This window comes from Dromiciops gliroides, chromosome 2 (genome assembly GCF_019393635.1).
Source record: "Dromiciops gliroides isolate mDroGli1 chromosome 2, mDroGli1.pri, whole genome shotgun sequence".
Lineage (NCBI taxonomy): Eukaryota > Metazoa > Chordata > Mammalia > Microbiotheria > Microbiotheriidae > Dromiciops > Dromiciops gliroides.
The window spans coordinates 1,772,899-1,790,529 of record NC_057862.1 but is presented as its reverse complement, the minus strand read 5'-3'; the positions used below and the strand labels follow the sequence as shown (position 1 = coordinate 1,790,529).

General features: G+C 46.8%; 1 protein-coding gene across 1 annotated transcript in view; it reads left to right on the top strand.

Annotated features, from left to right (window-relative positions):
* The window catches only part of LRRC27 (leucine rich repeat containing 27), a 63,349-nt gene that overhangs the window by 25,126 nt on the left and 20,592 nt on the right, over positions 1-17,631 (top strand). The window contains 2 exon segments of the mRNA XM_043989881.1: positions 9,910-10,083; positions 13,912-14,005. Of these exon segments, the coding sequence (XP_043845816.1) occupies positions 9,910-10,083; positions 13,912-14,005 (268 nt within the window).

The following is a 17,631-nucleotide window of genomic DNA, read 5'->3' as shown; positions in this document are numbered from 1 at the left end:
GGGGATGAGGGGACTCATCGATGGCCTTCAGTCATCAGTCTGGAGATGCCTACTTGTGCTGTCAAGAGCCATTTTGTTCTGGGACAGCTTGGCCCGGAGGCTGCTTCCAGCTCTGAGACTCCGGGCCCCGGTGATGACCCCGAGGGGGATGCTCCCTCCTCCGCCATGCCCCCACAGTGGGCAGCTCCTTCAGTTCTGAAACCAAGCACAACAATCGCTATTTCTTCTATAACACTAAAATGTTTTTTAAGGGAAAATGTCAGCTCTCTTTCCCATCTGCCCTTCACGCTCTCTCAGCTGCCTCTCACTTAGAGATGAAAGAAGATTGGAGTCCTTGGCAATCCATGGAAATGCACACTTTGACAAATGACAACCCCTGAAGCGCTGAGTGTGCACCCGGAGCTCACGGCAGCTTTTCCCGAAGGCCCAGGTCTGCAGGTTGCCTTGTGGCCCCCAGTTCCTGTCACCTCCGCCACTGCGCTTAGGCCTCCCCCATTGTGGAAGCCCATCATTCCCTCCTACCGATGGGCTTGAAGCTCTCTGGTGGGTCGGAGCGAGGCCGAGGCTGGCTCCCCGTGGCCTGACCTCCCCCAAACCGAAGAAAGACCCGCGGACCGACTCCTGACAACTCAGGCCGTTCATAGGCCAGAAACACCTGCTCATCCTTCAGTTCACACCCGTTGTGGCCGGCTCTCTTGGAGCACCCATTCACCCAGGACAGACACGATCAAGTGAAGGGGAAGGAGGCACTAGTCATGAGGGGGAGCCTTCCAGGAAGCTCAAAGAATGCTTGGAGGGGATGGCGGGAAGAGTGTGTGTCCCCCCTCACCAGGGAGAACCTTTGTGGGGGAATGCTGAATGGCCGCTAAGATAAGCCCCCAAAGATGGGCCTGGGGCCTCCAGCCCCCCTGGCGTGTGTCCACAGATACCCATGTCAAAGGACTCTCCTCCTCAGGGAGAATCCGGGGCCAGTCCCTGGCAAGGTCGAACCCACCAGCTAGAAAGGCTCCTTGGCCGGTGAAAAGGGAAAGACACTCAAGGAGGAGCAGCCTTGGAAAGAAGCCCTTAAGCCTGCTTTCAGCCTGGCTGTAAACTCCCCTTTTGGGAGACAAGAACGTCTACCTCCTATTTGGTTGAGACAGACAGAGGTGGAGAGACGGAGCGGAGACCGGTGGGAGGAGGGAGGCAAGGGGAAAAGAGCTGAGAGAGAGGGAGAGGAGGGAGGGGGGAAGAGAGAAGAGGGAGGGTGTGATCCACCTGGGAATGTTTAATTGAAGGAAAAGAACCAAGCCCGTCTACCAACAAATTGGGAAGTGGGTCTTTAAACTCATAGCAGGCCCCTCGGGCAGCAGTTCCCAGACTTTCTCACAACCAGGCCTCATGCTGGGCCCTGAAGAGGCCGTGCTGGGGAGCAATCCCCTTAGCAGCCGTCTCCACAGATGGTCATGGAAGTCTCCACATGGATGGAGGTCCACCTGGGGCCTCCTAGGCCTGAAGCCTGACCCCAGGCCCACGTTTGTAAGCCCTAACTCCAGAAAAGGCCCTGCTTTGGAAGGGAGCAGGCCAAAAGGCCCGCAGAATTCGGGGGGGGTTGGCCCCACAGTTGGCACCCTAGTCAGGCGGGTCTGGGAGCCTGCGGGACTGTCCAGCCTGACTTCTCCCTCTCTCTTTCACCCCAGTGACTCCTGAATAGTGAACACCTCTGCACACTTGAAGCTTTGGGGACCCCAAAACCATTTTTGACCGACTTTCACCTGGCCTGAGATTTTCCCTGACTTAGGGACAGATCTTATCCTCTAGAGAAGGGGGGAGAGCAGGCATCTCTGGAGCCTCGGGCACGTGTTCCTGATGGCGCAGGATCTTCATAGGACTTAGGGACTCTCCCAAACTGGAGCCTTCTCTGGCCCCTCCTAACTGACGACAAGCCAGGCCTCTGTCTCACTACTGAACAGTGGGGACAGCCTGTGTCTGAGTCAGGAGACCCGAGTTCAAATGTATCCTCTGATACTTACTACTCGCTGTGCCTGCTGATAAGTCACTGAGCCACTGTTGCCTCCGGTTTCCTCAGCTGTAAATTGGAGATCATAAGATCACCCCGCCCCCCCTCAGCCAGGGCTGTTGTGAGAGTGAAATGAGATCTCATTGTAAAGCCCAATGCCCAGTGCCTGGCACATAGTAGGTGCTGTAATAAATGGATTGTTTCTTGAGGGTGACTAGGTGGCACCAGTGATGAAGCACCAGCTCTGGATTCAGGAGGACCTGAGTTCAAATCTGGCCTCAGACACTTGACACTTACTAGCGTGTGACCCTGGGCAAGTCACTTAACCCTCATTGCCCCACCAAAAAGTAAATGAATGAATGAATTGGATAATAAATAAATGATTGTTCTTGCCCCTTCCACCCCCTTGTGTAAATATGTGAGAAATGCTGATGCCTTGAGGAAGTTTGCTCAGTGCCAATGGGCATGATGCCACTGTGTTCTCTTTAAATCCATGTAAAGGAAAGTTGAGTCTTGTGGGGGGAGGGCCTTGCTGGCTGGGCCATCCAAGTCCCAGGTAGTTCCTGTGGTTCCCCCGAATGCCTTGGATAACCAGGAAGACCCTGGCCCCAGGTCCTGTCGCCCCCAAGGCTGCCCAGCTCAGAGAAGGGCAGGAGGAAGGGACTCCCCACCCCTCAGCCAGGATGGGGCAGGGCCCCCAGGGCCCCTCTGTGGTCAGGATGAAGTTTCACACTTTGTTGGAAGAAGCAGAAATGGTTCTTGGCCTTTGGACTCAGAGTTTGAGATGGGTCATTGTTCCTGCTCAGCCTCTCTCACACTCACACGTATTTGTCTTTATTGGGATGGGAATCGGAAGGCAGCGTTTAAGCAGCTGGTGGCATCTGGGGGTGGGGGCCGTTTCAGTGCAAATCATTAGAACGTGTCGGCAGCCCTCCCATAAACCACACTGAGTCGGGGTTGTGACCTAGAAGAGATGGGACAGCTCAGTTCTAGCCCTTAGTGTTAGAAGCAAGAACATGGATTCCCCCCTCGTTCTGTTCCCTGTAATTGGCCGCTCTGCACCTGAGGGCCTGTGGTTCAGAATTGTCTCTGTTCCTGGCGTGGCCCAGCACGCTGTTGCCTCTTTCTTCACTGTCTTTAAAGGTCACATACAGGCCTCCATGACCTCCACAGCCCACGGGCCACCCAAGGCTGCCTTCCCCTTTGTGCCTTCTAGGGTCACGAATTCTCCACCGAGGCCTTCTCTTGCCATCTCTGTCATATGGGTGCAGATCCAGAGTGCTCACAGGGGATGCCAATCTTCCCTCCTCAAGTTATCCAGCGCTGGTCCAAAGATGGGGTTGGCCCATTTCTCATCCAGAGAGCAGCCTGGTCAAGCCGGCCACACTCAGGTGCACCAGGCTCAATCCCCCATTGGGAACAGGGGAGGACATCAGCTCAAAGTCCAGAAGAGACTTGTACCCACATCAGATGAGAACCAGCCCTTCCCAAGAACACCACCAAGCTCTTGCAGTAATGGTCCATCAACAGGTTGGGCCAACAGTGGTATTCCCCCTTTTAGGGGTCCAGTAACCAGCACCCCAGCTCCATTTAACCACTTAAGGCTGATTGGCTTTTACCTCCCGGATGAGAGTGTTAAGGGCTAAAATTCTAGCTAAACTGTCTAAAATATCTAATGAGTGGTCGCCAATAAATTATAAGCTTTAGCAAGAGTTAGACTTTTAAGCATTTATTAAGGAGAATAAGAATTTGGTAAAGAGAGAGAGAAAGGCCTACATTCATCTGTCTATTAAAGGGAGAGTGCATTTCTAGCCTCACTCTCCACCAGAGTCCAAAGGAAAGAGAGTCAGACCAAGCGCCAGTCTCTTCCTTCCTCCTCCCACCAGCCCGCGTCACTTCCTGACACCAAAGAAAAGACTCCTGGTCTTGCCCTCAAAGACCTTCATTTCATGGGCGGAACTCTTCTACAGTAAGTCTCCAGCAGGTGGCGTCATTCCAATCGTTATAAGAGCAAGACCTCAAGGGCCTTGCTCAACTTCAGCCTTAGCTCTGTTCCTACAAAGCCTTGGTCCCACCACATCATAGCCAGAGTGGCCCGGCCTGGCCAAAGGTCACTCTCCAGAGTTGCCCCAGCCCCTCCTCAGCATCAGAAGTGGAAGATTGTGAAACACCAGAATGGAGCCCGGGATCCGAGAGGCTGCACCTCATCATGACCTACATGGGGGCTGTGAGGGCTGCAGGCTCTAGCCGGCTGTGTGAGCCCAGTCACAGGCACCACTCCCTTCACCGCCTGCCAAGCGAAGGAGACCCAGACTGGCAGGCGTTTTTCATGACTCCTCAGCCACCCAAAGAGCCTCCCTTTTCCCCTAGCGTGCTCCATCAGGACTCTCCCAGAAGGCGCTCCCTGCCTTCCTCCACACGGAGACAAGCTGTAGACAGTATGAACTGGAAATAACAGGGGAGCTAAACTTCCAAGCATTCGGACTCTCCCGCAGGGGCCACAACTCTGATGGGCTGGCCATGCTGTTTGAATGCCAGGCATACGCCTGAGGCAGGCTCACGTACAGGTCTGAAGAAGCTTTGGAACTGATTGTAAGACGTGGGCAATGCTGGCCAAGGACCGCCCAGCGTGGCGTGCCTGTATCAAAGAAGGCGCTGTGCTCCGTGAGCAAAGCACTACTTCAGCAGCTCGAAGGAAACAGGAGACGCACCTATTTAGGGACATCATCTCCCCTCCAAATGTCCGTTTGGACTACTTGTGACTGACCTGTGGAAGAGCCTTCTGAGCTCTATTAGTCTGTTCAGCCACGGTTGAACCCGCTGTACCCTGACCCCCACATAATGGTGTCATTTTGGTCCTTTTCAAGAATGAAGGACAACAATCACCTCCGCTGCTTGACCATCCCAGGTCTTTGTGGGGCACATATAGACTAATCCCTCAGGTCGGTGAATCCAGTAGAAGAGTGTTCTCAGATGGTTGGGAATAGCAGCAGCAATTGCAAGGAAGCCTGAACCCTATCCAACATTGATCAGCATTATTGAGGCCGTGTCTAGTGTCTTTCTGGTTCTGCTCACTACCTCTTAAGGCATGCATGTGCCAATTCAGTTACAGTCCTGTTCTGTGGCTTGTTTGGCCGTTCCCTAACCCGAGGGCAGCAGCCTTGCTTCTGGTTCTGGGCAACTACTGAAAGTGCTTCCTGGAATGTCTGGATGTAGATGGGACTTTCTGTTGGACATCCTTGGGATAGGTTTGGTTATTCTTTTTAAAAAACAACATTTGGGGCAGCTAGGTGGCTCTATTGTGGATAAGAGTTCAAATTCGGCCTCAGACACTTGGCACTTACTAGCTGTGTGACACTGGGCAAGTCACTTAACCCTCATTGCCCCGCCAAAAAAAAAAAAAAAGACTTCAGGGAGCTTAGTGGCCAGAACCCTAGCATGGACATCACCCCATAGCCTCCTCTGGTGATCAGTGTGATGAGGACCCGAGGCCAGGAGATGGAAGGACCTTGAGGAGTCATCTCCCCCCTCCTCATTTCCCAGGTGAAGAGGCGGGGGCCCCCATGGTCTGACTCCAAAGCCGGCCCTCCTTCCATATGGCCCTTTGGGGTGGCCAGCCTCCACAGGGCTCTGGGTTTAAGCGTTAGCCAAATGCTCTCACCCCATGAGTATAGTGAAGAGGTTGGTACATTTCAGAAATAGTCAAAGGATGTGAATAGGCAGTTTTCAGATAAAGAAATTAAAGCTATCTATAGTCATGTGAAGAAGTACTCTAAATCACTATTGATTAGAGAAATGTACATTAAAACTACTCTGGGGTACCACCTCACCCCTGTCCAATCAGCTAATATGACAAGTAAGGAAAATGATAAATTTTAGAGAAGATGTGAGAAAATTGGAACACTAATACATGGTTGGTAGAGTTGCGAACTGATCCAACTATTCTGGAGAGCAATTTGGAAGTATACCCAAAGGGCTATAATACTGTGCATACCCTTTGACCCAGTAATACCACTACTAGGCCTGTATCCCAGAGAGATTTAAAAAAAAGGGAAATGGAACCACATGTACAAAAATATTTATAGCTGGCCTTTTTGTGTTGGCAAAAAATGGGAAATTTAAGGGATGCCTATCAATTGAGAAATCATTAAACAAGTTGTGGTATATGGATGTCATAGAATACTATTGTGCTATAAGAAATGATGAGCAGGCTAATTTCAGAAAAACCTGCAAAGATTTACATGAATTGATGCTGAGTGAAGTGAGCAGAACCAGGTGAACATTGTACACAGTAGCAGCAATGTTGTGTGATGATCAGCTGTGATAGACTTAGATCTCCTCAGCCATACAATAATCCAAGATAACTCCAAAGGACTCGTGATGGAAAATGTTCTCCACATCCAGAGAAAGAACTGTGGAGTCTGACCAAGAGCTGAACTTAGCCAAAGAAAAGACTCCACCATGGGAAACCTCACTGCCTAATGTACCAAGCACCAGTCAAACCAGAAAGGCCATTCTAGGAATTTGCCAAAAAAGAGTGCTGTTCAGATTTCCAGCTTTCAGGTATCTTGAGTTGTTTTTTTTCTTTTTCTTTTCCTTTTTTTTTAAACATTTACATCAGTAGACAACAAGCAAACTACACAGACAAGACCTCTCTGAGACCGATTGTCTTCCATCTCCTCATTCACTCACAGAATGGATCATGTGCCCCAGAAATTGGGGTGTCTACTCCCATTCTGCACTCCACATTCTTTGAAAAATAATGTTTTTGCCACTGATTAGCCAAGTGAAATTCATCTCATTCCCCATTCCTGGGTCTGAAGCTGCTGTCTCTAAAAGTGCCATTTCATTGTGCTGGAGAAATCTTGAATAGCTTGTGTACAAAACTTTTTTTTTAATTTCATATATATTATTTTTGAAGCTTTATTTCTCTTGGGTGAGGAGCACCAACACCAACACCACCCCCTCCCCATCTCCACCCCAATCTGGCTGTGAGTGCTGCCTGCAGTCTATGGGCTGCCAGTGTGCTTGATTTTTTTTTTTTAATTTTGGTGAGGTTTCTGTGAGATCTGTTAGGTTTGCATCGTGCAGCTTATTGGCTTAAGTGTCTTCTCCTTTGGTGTGGTCTATTTGGGAACCAATCTGGAGAAAGAGGAACCAATAGTGCAAGTATGTTGTTTTTTTTTTTAATTTTAGTGAGGCAATTGAGGTTAAGTGACTTGCCCAGGGTCACACAGCTAGTAAGTGTTAAGTGTCTGAGGCCGGATTTGAACTCAGGTACTCCTGACTCCAGGGTCGGTGCTCTGTCCACTGTGCCACCTAGCTGCCCCAGTGCAAGTATTTTGATACTGAAAATTAACAAAATGTCTTTGAAATAAAGAACCAGTCCCTCCACCAAAAAAAAAAAAAAAAAAAAAGATTAATACAGGGGGCAGCTAGGTGGCGCAGTGGATAAAGCACCGACCCTGGATTCAGAAGGACCTGAATTCAAATTTAACTTCAGACACTTGACACTTACTAGCTGTGTGACCCTGGGCAAGCCACTTAACCCTCATTGCCCTGTCCCCCGCCCCCACCATTTTTTTAAAAAGTTAATGCAAATGAGGGCAGCTAAGTGGCACAGTGGATAGAGCACCAGCCCTGGAGTCAGGAGGACCTGAGTTCAAATCCGGCCTCAGACACTTGACACTAGCTGTGTGACCCTGGGCAAGTCACTTAACCCCAATTGCCTCACCAAAAAACAAAAAGTTAATGCAAATGGTTGATTAGTGAAAAGTTATTTGACAAACTAATGCCTTTGCTGTTTTTAAATATTCACATGCATCTGCAATATCCTTGATTCAGAAATGACCTCCTCTGAGACAGATTGCAACACATTCATGTGTAACCTCCTTCTGTGCCTCTTGTACATCCCAGAACAATTTGTATATAGAACATTAAAAATAAAATAAAATAAAGTTGTAACCGCCCCCCCAAAAAAAGAACTGTGGAGTCTGAATGCAGATCAAACCATGCTCTTTTCACTTTTTTTGTTCTTTTCTTGCCTGAGGTTTTCCCCTTTTGTTCTGATTCTTCTTTCACAACATGACTAATATGGAAATATGTTTAACATGATTGTACCTATATAATTTATCAGATTCATTGCTGTCTTGGGGACTTGGGAGGGAAGGGACGGAGGGAGGAAGAGAAAATTTGGAACTCAAAATCTTATACAAATGCATTTTGGAAACTATCTTTATACGTAACCGGGGGAAGATACTATTCACATTGAAGAGGAAAAAAAGGTGGCGCGGCTCCCTTCAGAAGGCACGCTGATGGGCACTGGTCGTACCAAGAGTAAAACAGAAACAGTCCCTCCCTTCAGGAGGCTCACATGCCCCAAGGGGAGAATCCAAAAAGACTGCACTCAAGGGGCCCCCAGAGGGGTTCTTTGTGGCTGGCTGAGGAGGGAGCCGGAGCCACCCTGAGGTGGGGGGGGCGTCCCTTCAGTGCTGAGGTGGAAGCAGGGAGGACACCAGGCGGAGGATGGTTGGCTGATTGATGCTCAGCGGAGGAAGGAAGGAAGCAGGCGGCACCTCGAGCGCACTTGTTTTGATGCCTCTGCAATGATCCACACTTGGTTTTCTTGTCCCACATCTCACATTCTGTGACCCTCGGTGAGGAGGGCCAGATTTGGTTACTCTGCAATGGACTGCTTTTCGTTTCCAGATTCATTCTGTGGCCTCTTTTCGCAGCCCAGAAGCCGGCAGACCAGACAACTCCCTGCCCCCGGAGCAGTTCACCCGTCAGCTCTAACCTGGCTTCGAGCTTTACCTTCTCGACTTTGTGGTTTTCTAGTGGCTTGTTAACACAGCATCTCTTAAACCCCACAGAACCTTTCAAACCATGGACACCCAAGGTTGTCTAGCGCTGCATAGCCAGCCACATGCCTGTGCTCCTTCAGAGCAACAGTCCAGAAATGGGGCAGGGGCAGCAATTTGTGCCAAGAAAGTGCCCAGTGTTTCTGCCAGTTCCAAGGCAGGTTTGGAGAGACTATGTAGCCAAGAGACTTTGAACTAGTCTTTGTATGATACTGTGAATGAATGCATAAGGAAATCAGGCCAGGGAGCCAGAGGAAGAGACCCTGGGCCCTGCAAAGCAGGGACAGCGTCCCTGTCGTGGTCCAGGGCACCGCAAGAGTCTTGTGTTCTTCATCGGCCAGTAGGGCATTGCCCCTGGGTTGTCTGTGGGCTCTTCTGGCTTGGCCCTAGGCCCGAGCCTGGTGGACAGAGTGAGGGTAGCATAAGAAGCCAGTGCCTTCACTCTCCCAATCTTAAAAGAGCTGGCATTAGCCATTAGGTGCCCACAGAGGCACTGGGTCCTTGTCTATTGTAACAAGAGGATGCGTTTTGACCACACAGCCTTAATGTCAAAGCTTTTGTCCTATCCCATTGATGCTGTGAGATTTCTTAGAAATAACACAAAGAAGGGGCAGCTAGGTGGCACAGTGGATAGAGCACTGGCCCTGGATTCAGGAGGACCTGAGTTCAAATCTGGCCTCAGACACTTTACACTTACTAGCTGTGTGACCCTGGGCAAGTCACTTAACCCCAATTGCCCCACAAAAAAATAAAATAAAATAACACAAAGAGGTTTATTTCCTTGAAGGTTGTCTTAAAATTGCTGTCACTTAGTAATGGTAGCCATCTGGATTCCTCTTGTTCACTTGCTGAAATTCCATAACATCATAATTTTTAAAAATAATGTAGATCCATAGTCTAGATGTCTGAGGGTTAACTACAATACCTAACAGTCAAGATCATTTTACTGTGGAACCAATCCATAGGACCTTGATTTAAAATATTTCGTAATCTGTTATATAATGCCATGTCTCTTTCCACCATGAGTGACCATCACTAATTTTTATTAAGGCTTCCACTGAAAAAAACATATAATTCTATAAAGAAAATCTCTTCATTCAAGAACATGTTTCCTGAAATTCCATCCTATGCGACAACAATTCAGACCAAGAAAGAAGAAGAAAGACGAGTAGCTGCCCTCAAGGAGCTAAAAGAGAAACAAGCTTTAATAGAGCAACGGAAAAGGTAAGACCATTGACGCCAGAGTGTGAGAAGGAGCCGCTTGCCAACTGTGTGATGAACTCCGTTCCCAGTCCTGTTCCTGACTGACGTGGTGCGGGGGCTGGGAAGGAAGGTTCTGCAGTGATCTCCAAGCTCATCTCTTCAGCGGGGCACTCAGTGACCTGTCCCGGGGACCGTTTGTCTCAGGAGGTTTGCCCACTGCCCTGGGGGCTTCGTTCCCCTTCTGCTGACATTACGAGGGCACAGTCTTATCTCTCACTCTCCCGTGACTCGCTGCTCTTGCTGTCATAATGTCCCTCATGACATCTTTTGTTCCGGTACTTCAAGAAGGTTCTTTTATGTTATGGCTTGCTGGTCCCCAGGCTGCATCTCCCCATGCTTCCCTGGGCCGGCTTGATTCTCCATTCTTGGAGACTGTTGGGTTCTGTGGCTCTTGCGGAAGATTGGCTTTTTTTTGTGTGTGTGAGGCAATTGCCCAGGGTCACACAGCTAGTAAGTGTCAAGTGTCTGAAGCTGGATCTGAACTCAGGTACTCCTGACTCCAGGGCCAGTGCTCTATCCACTGCTCCACCTAGCTGCCCCAAGATTGGCTTTTAAAATGGGTCCTTGTTTTTAGGGAAGCTTAGAGTTGGGAGTTTGGGGAAGGGTGGCATCCAGTGGGCTCTCCTCTTCCTGTTCAGACTCAGATGTTCCTGTGGAAGGACCAGCCCTGTCAATAGGTCATCCTGCATCTCAGTGCCTGGGGTAGGCTAGGCAATGAACGTTCTCTGTCCATATGGGCCTTCCCTTGTTGGTCACAGAATCCTTGACTGAGAGCTGGTCATCTGGTCCACTCCCTTTTTCTATAGATGAGCAAACTGAGGCTCTTGTGTAGATTACAGACGAATTGGAAAGTAGGGGTGACATCACGGACTGTGTTCCCAGAGCTGCCTTTTTCAGCAGTGATGAGCATCCCTTGGGTCAGAGGGAGGCTTTTCCCATCCCCACAGGGTCTTCCCCTCCATCAGATTCCTTGTGAATCAGGCTCAATGCTGTCATGATTTTCTCAGCACCAGAAGCGATTGACACCTTATACAATCCAACTGCTTTTCCTATCTTGACTGTGATTTCTACCTTCAACATAAGCACCTTCATGTCAGAAGCAGGACTGAACCCAGGCCCTCTGACTCCTGAGCCAGTAGCCTTCCCACTGCACCACACTGCCTCCAGATTGCCTCCCAAGGTGGTGAGGCTAAACTCAGGAATGGTTAAAGATCTCTTCCAGGACATTTTGCCATCTTCTGGGGCTTGATCTGCAGCAAGTTCTGCAGTATTCAGCTTAAGGTCATCCATAAACAGGAGTATCTGGCAGACATCATCATGCACAGGACATCCCTCTTCAAGCTGGGCTTTACACTGGACCTCTTCCATTCAGCTGGTCCATCAGTCAGTCAGTAAGCACTGGGCACACAAAGAAAGACAGAAGAGAGCCCCTGTCTCATACCCCTCCCTGCTTAGTGCCCTGCCTTGCCTGAGGTTGACCATCGGGAATATTGGTGGTGTTCCATCTTGCAGACAATCTTGAATCATTCTTAAGTGTACATAGGAGACGCCTTGCCAGATGAGAACCTGGCAGGGCGCTTTCTTCCTCATTGAATCAACTGCTTTTCCACTGTCCATGAACAGTAAGCACAAGACTTACATCTGCATCTTCCCATCAGCTTTGATGTGGGGTCAGGTTACATCTACCTGCTCAGGTGCCCATTCAGGATGCCCTTGGCTCAAGAGTCAGTGACTCATAAATATTAGGTGTGGATGGGAAAGCAGATGGTAGGTCATGAACTATGTTCTCTGAATTGCCTTTTTAAGCACTGATACACATTCTTTAGGTCAGTAGTTTTTCCCACACTCTCAGGGTCTTCTACCCTTCCCTACTCATATCATATTTCTTGTGAACTGGTCTCAATGTTGTCATCATTTTCCTACCTCCAGAAGAGACAGATACTTTCTACAAGCCAGCTGTTTTTTTTTTCTATCTTGAGTGTTATTTCTACCTTCTATAATAAACACATTCATAAGTATAGGGATCAAATTCAAGCTTGTTTTTTTAAACTAGTTTTAATCCTTTATTGCTTTATGCTTAATGCTTGCTTTTCCCTGAGTTCCTTGTCTTCTCCCCTTCCCCCAACTCCTACCTTTCCTAATTACTGTCCAGGGCACTCCCACCCTCCTAGTCTCCCAGGCTCTCAATCAAGGATCCATCCCGGATTCCTCACTCTCTCACTACCACCAACCCCCATCCAACATGGTGTCAAAGCCTGTCAATTTAATATTTGCAATATCTCTCATCAATTTCACCTCTGAAGCATCTCTCTCCAATTTCACCTCTGCAGCATCTCTTATCAATTTCACCTCTGCAGCATCTCTCATCGATTTCACCTCTGCAGCAACTCTCATCGATTTCACCTCTGCAGCAACTCTCAAATCGATTTCATCTCTGCAGCATCCTCCCCCCACTATACCCCATTCTCTCCTCTGACCCTGCTCCCACCCTGGGGCAGGTCCTCATCATCTCACCCCTGGACTACTGCAATAGTTACTGGTGGTCTGCCTGCTTCCAGTCTCTTCCCACTCCATTCTATCTTCCAATCAGCTACCAAAGTGATTTTCCTAAAGCACAAGTTTGATTATGTCACCCCCTTACTCAATAAACTCCAGGAGTCCCCTATTGCCTCCAGGAAAATGCTCTGTTTGACCTTCAAAGCCCTTTATAATATGCTCCCCCAAACTGCGCCTGGTGGAAAGGAGTAAGATATCTCTAAGTCTTTGTCCTTTCTCATCACTTCTTTCTGATCCATGCTTTCCAATAAATGTCTTGTCCTTGCATATGCCTTATGTATCAAAATAATAACAAGTATCACTATCCCCATTTTTCTGAGGCTTGGAGAAGTTAAGTGAGTTGCCCATAGTCACACACTGAGTGTCTGAAGCATAATTTGAAGCCAGGTTCTCCAGATCGAGCTCAATTAGACCTAAAAGCATGAGAAGCTGAGGAATTGAGTCATTCTCTGGTATCTGTTATTATTCCAATGGAAAAGTAATCCATGAGCAGTGGAGGAAAAAAATGGGCTTTCAATAGAACAGACATTTATTTAAACACCTTCTTTGGCACTACCAGGCCCTCATCTGGATACTTCATCATTTGACTCTGAGATAAAAAAGACCCTTTGTCTCTTCTTCTGAGGTGCTGACAACTGCATTCTCTGGTCTTTCTTGCCTGGGATGGTAAAGGCCTGGGAAAGGAAGAGAGCCCCTTGACAAGGGCCCAGGGGCTGATCCAAGGTAGGACCTGAGGACCAAGAGCTCAAAGGGATCACAGAGGGCATCTGCTTGAACCCCTCCAGCCTACAATCAGAAGGGGAGGTCCCAGCAGGGAAGGAGCTTATCCTAAAGGTCAACGGAATGACTTCAGTTTGAAATGGCAGTAGTATAGTCCTGGTCCTGGTAGTGTCTGTAAGAACAATAATAAGAAACAACTCTGTGCTGCAGTGGATAGAGCCCTGGGCCTGCGGTCAGGAGGACCCATCTTCCTGAGTTCAATCCGCCTCAAACCCTTAGCAGCTGGGTGACCCTGGGCAAGTCACTTCACCCTCTGCCTCAGTGTGCTCATCTGTAAAATGATCTGGAGAAGGAAATCACAAACTACCCCAATATCTTTGCCAAGAAAACCCCAAGTGGGGTCACAAAGAGTCAGACACAACTAAACTATGACTGAACGTCATCAGGTTTTAAACATGCCGGAGGAAAGCTCTCCCATGACTTGTTGTCTAAAATGCCACTTGTTTTTTCCAGAGATAAGAAAGTGCTCCAGAAATGGCGGGAGCAAGCCGAAATCATGAAGAAGGAGAAGGAGAGCCTGGCGAGTGCGCAGCATCCCAAGGACATGGTATGTTCCTGGGCCTGAGGAGGGCAGGCGAATTGCTGTTTGTAAAGCAGACTAGGTTGGGGGGCAGGGGGGGACAAGACCCTGGCAGTCTCTTGGGGATGGAGTCTGTGACCCATGCCAGAGAGCTCATCTCCCCAACCCTCAGTATTCCTGTCTGAGGCCACCAGGTGGCTCAACAGAAAGCATGCTGGACCCGCGTCTTCACATTCCCCGTTTTTACAATGGGAAAACAGAAAAAGAAACCGAGTTCCACCCAGACAAATTATATTTGTGGCAATGCATGTGGGTACAGAACAAACCAGGACCAAGGCTCTCAGTAGCCAAGGGCCTGGAAGCTTAGTTTCTCACAGTTCATAAACAATTTGGAGGGAATGAAAAATAGTATATACAGGTTAAAACACCTGGTTTCTTATTGGTTCGAAGGATCAAGACATTCAGGTAAGGGGAGAGAGGTATTCCTGTGGCTGGGTGACCATGGGGAGGGCAAGTAAACTTGCGCAATCTCTAAAATCTGGTCACTTACATGGAGTTTGAAACTTCACAAAATGGTGGGTAAAAGACAAGCTGGAGTCACTAATGCTTATTTTAATGTAACATTCCCCACCCCTTTTGTCCTAGGGTTCTCAACCCCCAAGATCACTTATTTAAATGCTTTATCTATTTGGGATTTCTGGACGAAATGGTAGTCTATCTTAAGGGGTATCAAAGGGGTGGGAAGGAAGAATAATAAGTACAAGCCCAGTTATGATCTCATATGTCCCCTAAGGAGACAAACCTTGTTGAATAGACTCTGTAGGTAAACTAAGTCAGGCTACCCAATCAAAGTCTCACCATGGACTAATTTGAGAGGGGAGATTTATAGGTCACCAAGGTAACCAAGAAAACTCAACAAACATAAACAAACAAAAAGTCAAAGTAATACAATACTGTTCATCAGTATTAAATAACATCATCTCCTTGTAACCTGGTGACTCACTTCCAATGTTCATTTAATTCGCACATTTCATCTTGAGTCCCAGACATCCCAGGTAGTCATCTGGTCCTTGGAAATGCCTTCCTTTGGACATTCGGGATAGGTCTCATCCTCAGGGCAGCTCTGAAGAGGCTTCTCTAAGAAGATTTGCTTCTCTGATTTCAAGTCACTTGCAGAAATTCCTGGGTAATTCTGCAAAAAAAACCAAACAAACAAACAAAAAAACTGCCAGTCACAAGACTCAATACAATTTGGTACAACCTCCTAAAATTGGCCTTCCAGTAATTAGTTCATGTAGTAAAAACTAGTTCAAACCAAATGGTCCTCATTCTATTCAAAATAAAACTTTAAGAACATCAAATTAGGAATCCATAATTCACCAGAAACTTCAGATAATTTCAGTTTTTACAAACCACTCGTTTCTATCTTGATCTAAATCCTGGTATCTGATATGGACAGGCTGAAAAAAGAATCTCTTTTTAATAGCTTCTTATTTTATTTTTTCCTATTACATGTATAGTTTTCAACATTCATTTTTTATAAGATTTTGAGTACCAAATTTTTCTTCCTCCCCCTCCCAAAGACAGCAAGCAATCTGATAAGTTATACAGTACAAGCATGTTAAACATACTTCCACATTAGTCATGTTGTGAGAGAAGAATCAGAACAAAAAGGAAAAACCACAAGAAAGGGAAAAACAACAAAAGTGAAAGTAGTCTGCTTCAATCTGCATTCAGATTCCACAATTCTTTCTCTGGAGGTAGAGAGCATTTTCCATCATGAAGTCTAGTTCAATCTGCATTCAGGCTCTTTCTCTGAAAATGGATAGCATTTCCCATCATGAGTCTTTTGGCATTGTCTTGGATCATTGTATTTCCGAGAAGAGCCAAGTCTTTCACAGTTGATCATCACACAGTATCGCTGTTACTGTGTACAATGTTCTCCTGGTTCCGCTCACTTCACTCTGCATCAGTTCATGAAAGTCTGAAAGAAGAATCTGAAAAAAGAAACTATGAGGACCTGACTTGAAAACTGAGCCCTTCTGTCTCTTTAATATTATCAGACAGAGACTTCTAAATAAGAAAATAATTTCACTGTTTTATGATTTTATCAGTGCAATTTCATATATAAAATCATTTATCTTGTTTTGAGAACTTAGTACTACAACATACTGTATATCCCATTAGAAACATTTGATAACCAATCATCTGTGTGCATACAGACATATGTATGTGTGTGTGAGCATATCCTAGTTCTTAGAAAAGCAGGCTGATGCTGTTGCTTTCTCAAAATCGACTCCATCTCGCTAGAAAACTTTTACATCTTTGTCCTATTCCCCACTTATGAGGATATTATCCCCCTATCACGCCGAAGCCAGATACTTCAAGGACCTAATCTTGTACACAAATATATCAACCATTAGCAAGGGATTGATAAGCCCAAAGACAAAATGACTTGGTTCCTTAGGATGTGGAATTGACTACAAATGCAAATTGCAAACAGTAAGAGCTTTTCTATTTGCATCCTGTTGTGGTAACTCAGAGCTGTTTTATTAGTATTAGTCTGTTAATTAATAGGTTGAGTATTTCGCCAACAAAAACTTAAGCTCCTCACTTATAGGAGGGATGTAGTTGTGGGTGCTATTGAGACTGTTCCTCCAAGGGTACAGACTGCTCTGGCACAAGTTGTGGCAGGCCTAAAAACTCCCTCTCCTCTGTTCTATTCCAGGCAAGAGTCCATGTCAGCAGCCAGTCAACCCTCAGTATTTTAGAATTGTATCCCATGTCATGAGCAGAGCTAGTAAGATCTTCTGGCCTTTGGGGGCAGCTAGGGGCGCAGTGGATAAAGCACTGGCCCTGGAGTCAGGAGGACCTGAGTTCAAATCTGGCCTCAGACATTTGACACTTACTAGCTGTGTGACCCTGGGCAAGTCACTTAAACCTCATTGCCCCCACCCCTAAAAAAGGATCTTCTGGCCTTTGCCCAAGTTGAAAAGTCTTAAGGAACCTCACAGATAAAGGTCATTTAAGGGGTCTTTGCTTTTTTTCCTTTAGACAGTAAGTTTTTATTATCCATTTTAAAGTAAAACATACCCAATTAAAGATTTAACCTTTTTTGGACATTTTGACCACATTCTATCACAGCTAAATTCACAATCTTTTTTTTTTTTTTTTTTTAGTGAGGCAGTTGGGGTTAAGTGACTTGCCCAGGGTCACACAGCTAATAAGTGTTAAGTGTCTGAGGCCAGATTTGAACTCAGGTACTCCTGACTCCAGGGCTGGTGCTCTGTCCACTGCACCACCTAGCTGCCCCTAAATTCACAATCTAACAGCATTCAGATTAACATAGAAGTTACTTTTCTAACAGCATTTTTGATACATTTCCCAAAATTTCACAATATAAGAAAAAAATGTAAAGCACACTAATAACATACACAATATCATGCATTTAAAGCATGAAAAAACCTTATTACAAGGCAGGTGACGTCAGTTCAGCTGAATGCATTTCCAAACTATCTTACAAAGAAAATCACTCATCTTAGCACCTTTTTGTATTCTATACTAATCACATCTAAAACCCAATATAGAGTTATCCAGTGTGGAGTAATTACATTCACTTAAAGAAATGATCATAGTAAGAGTTTACATTCACA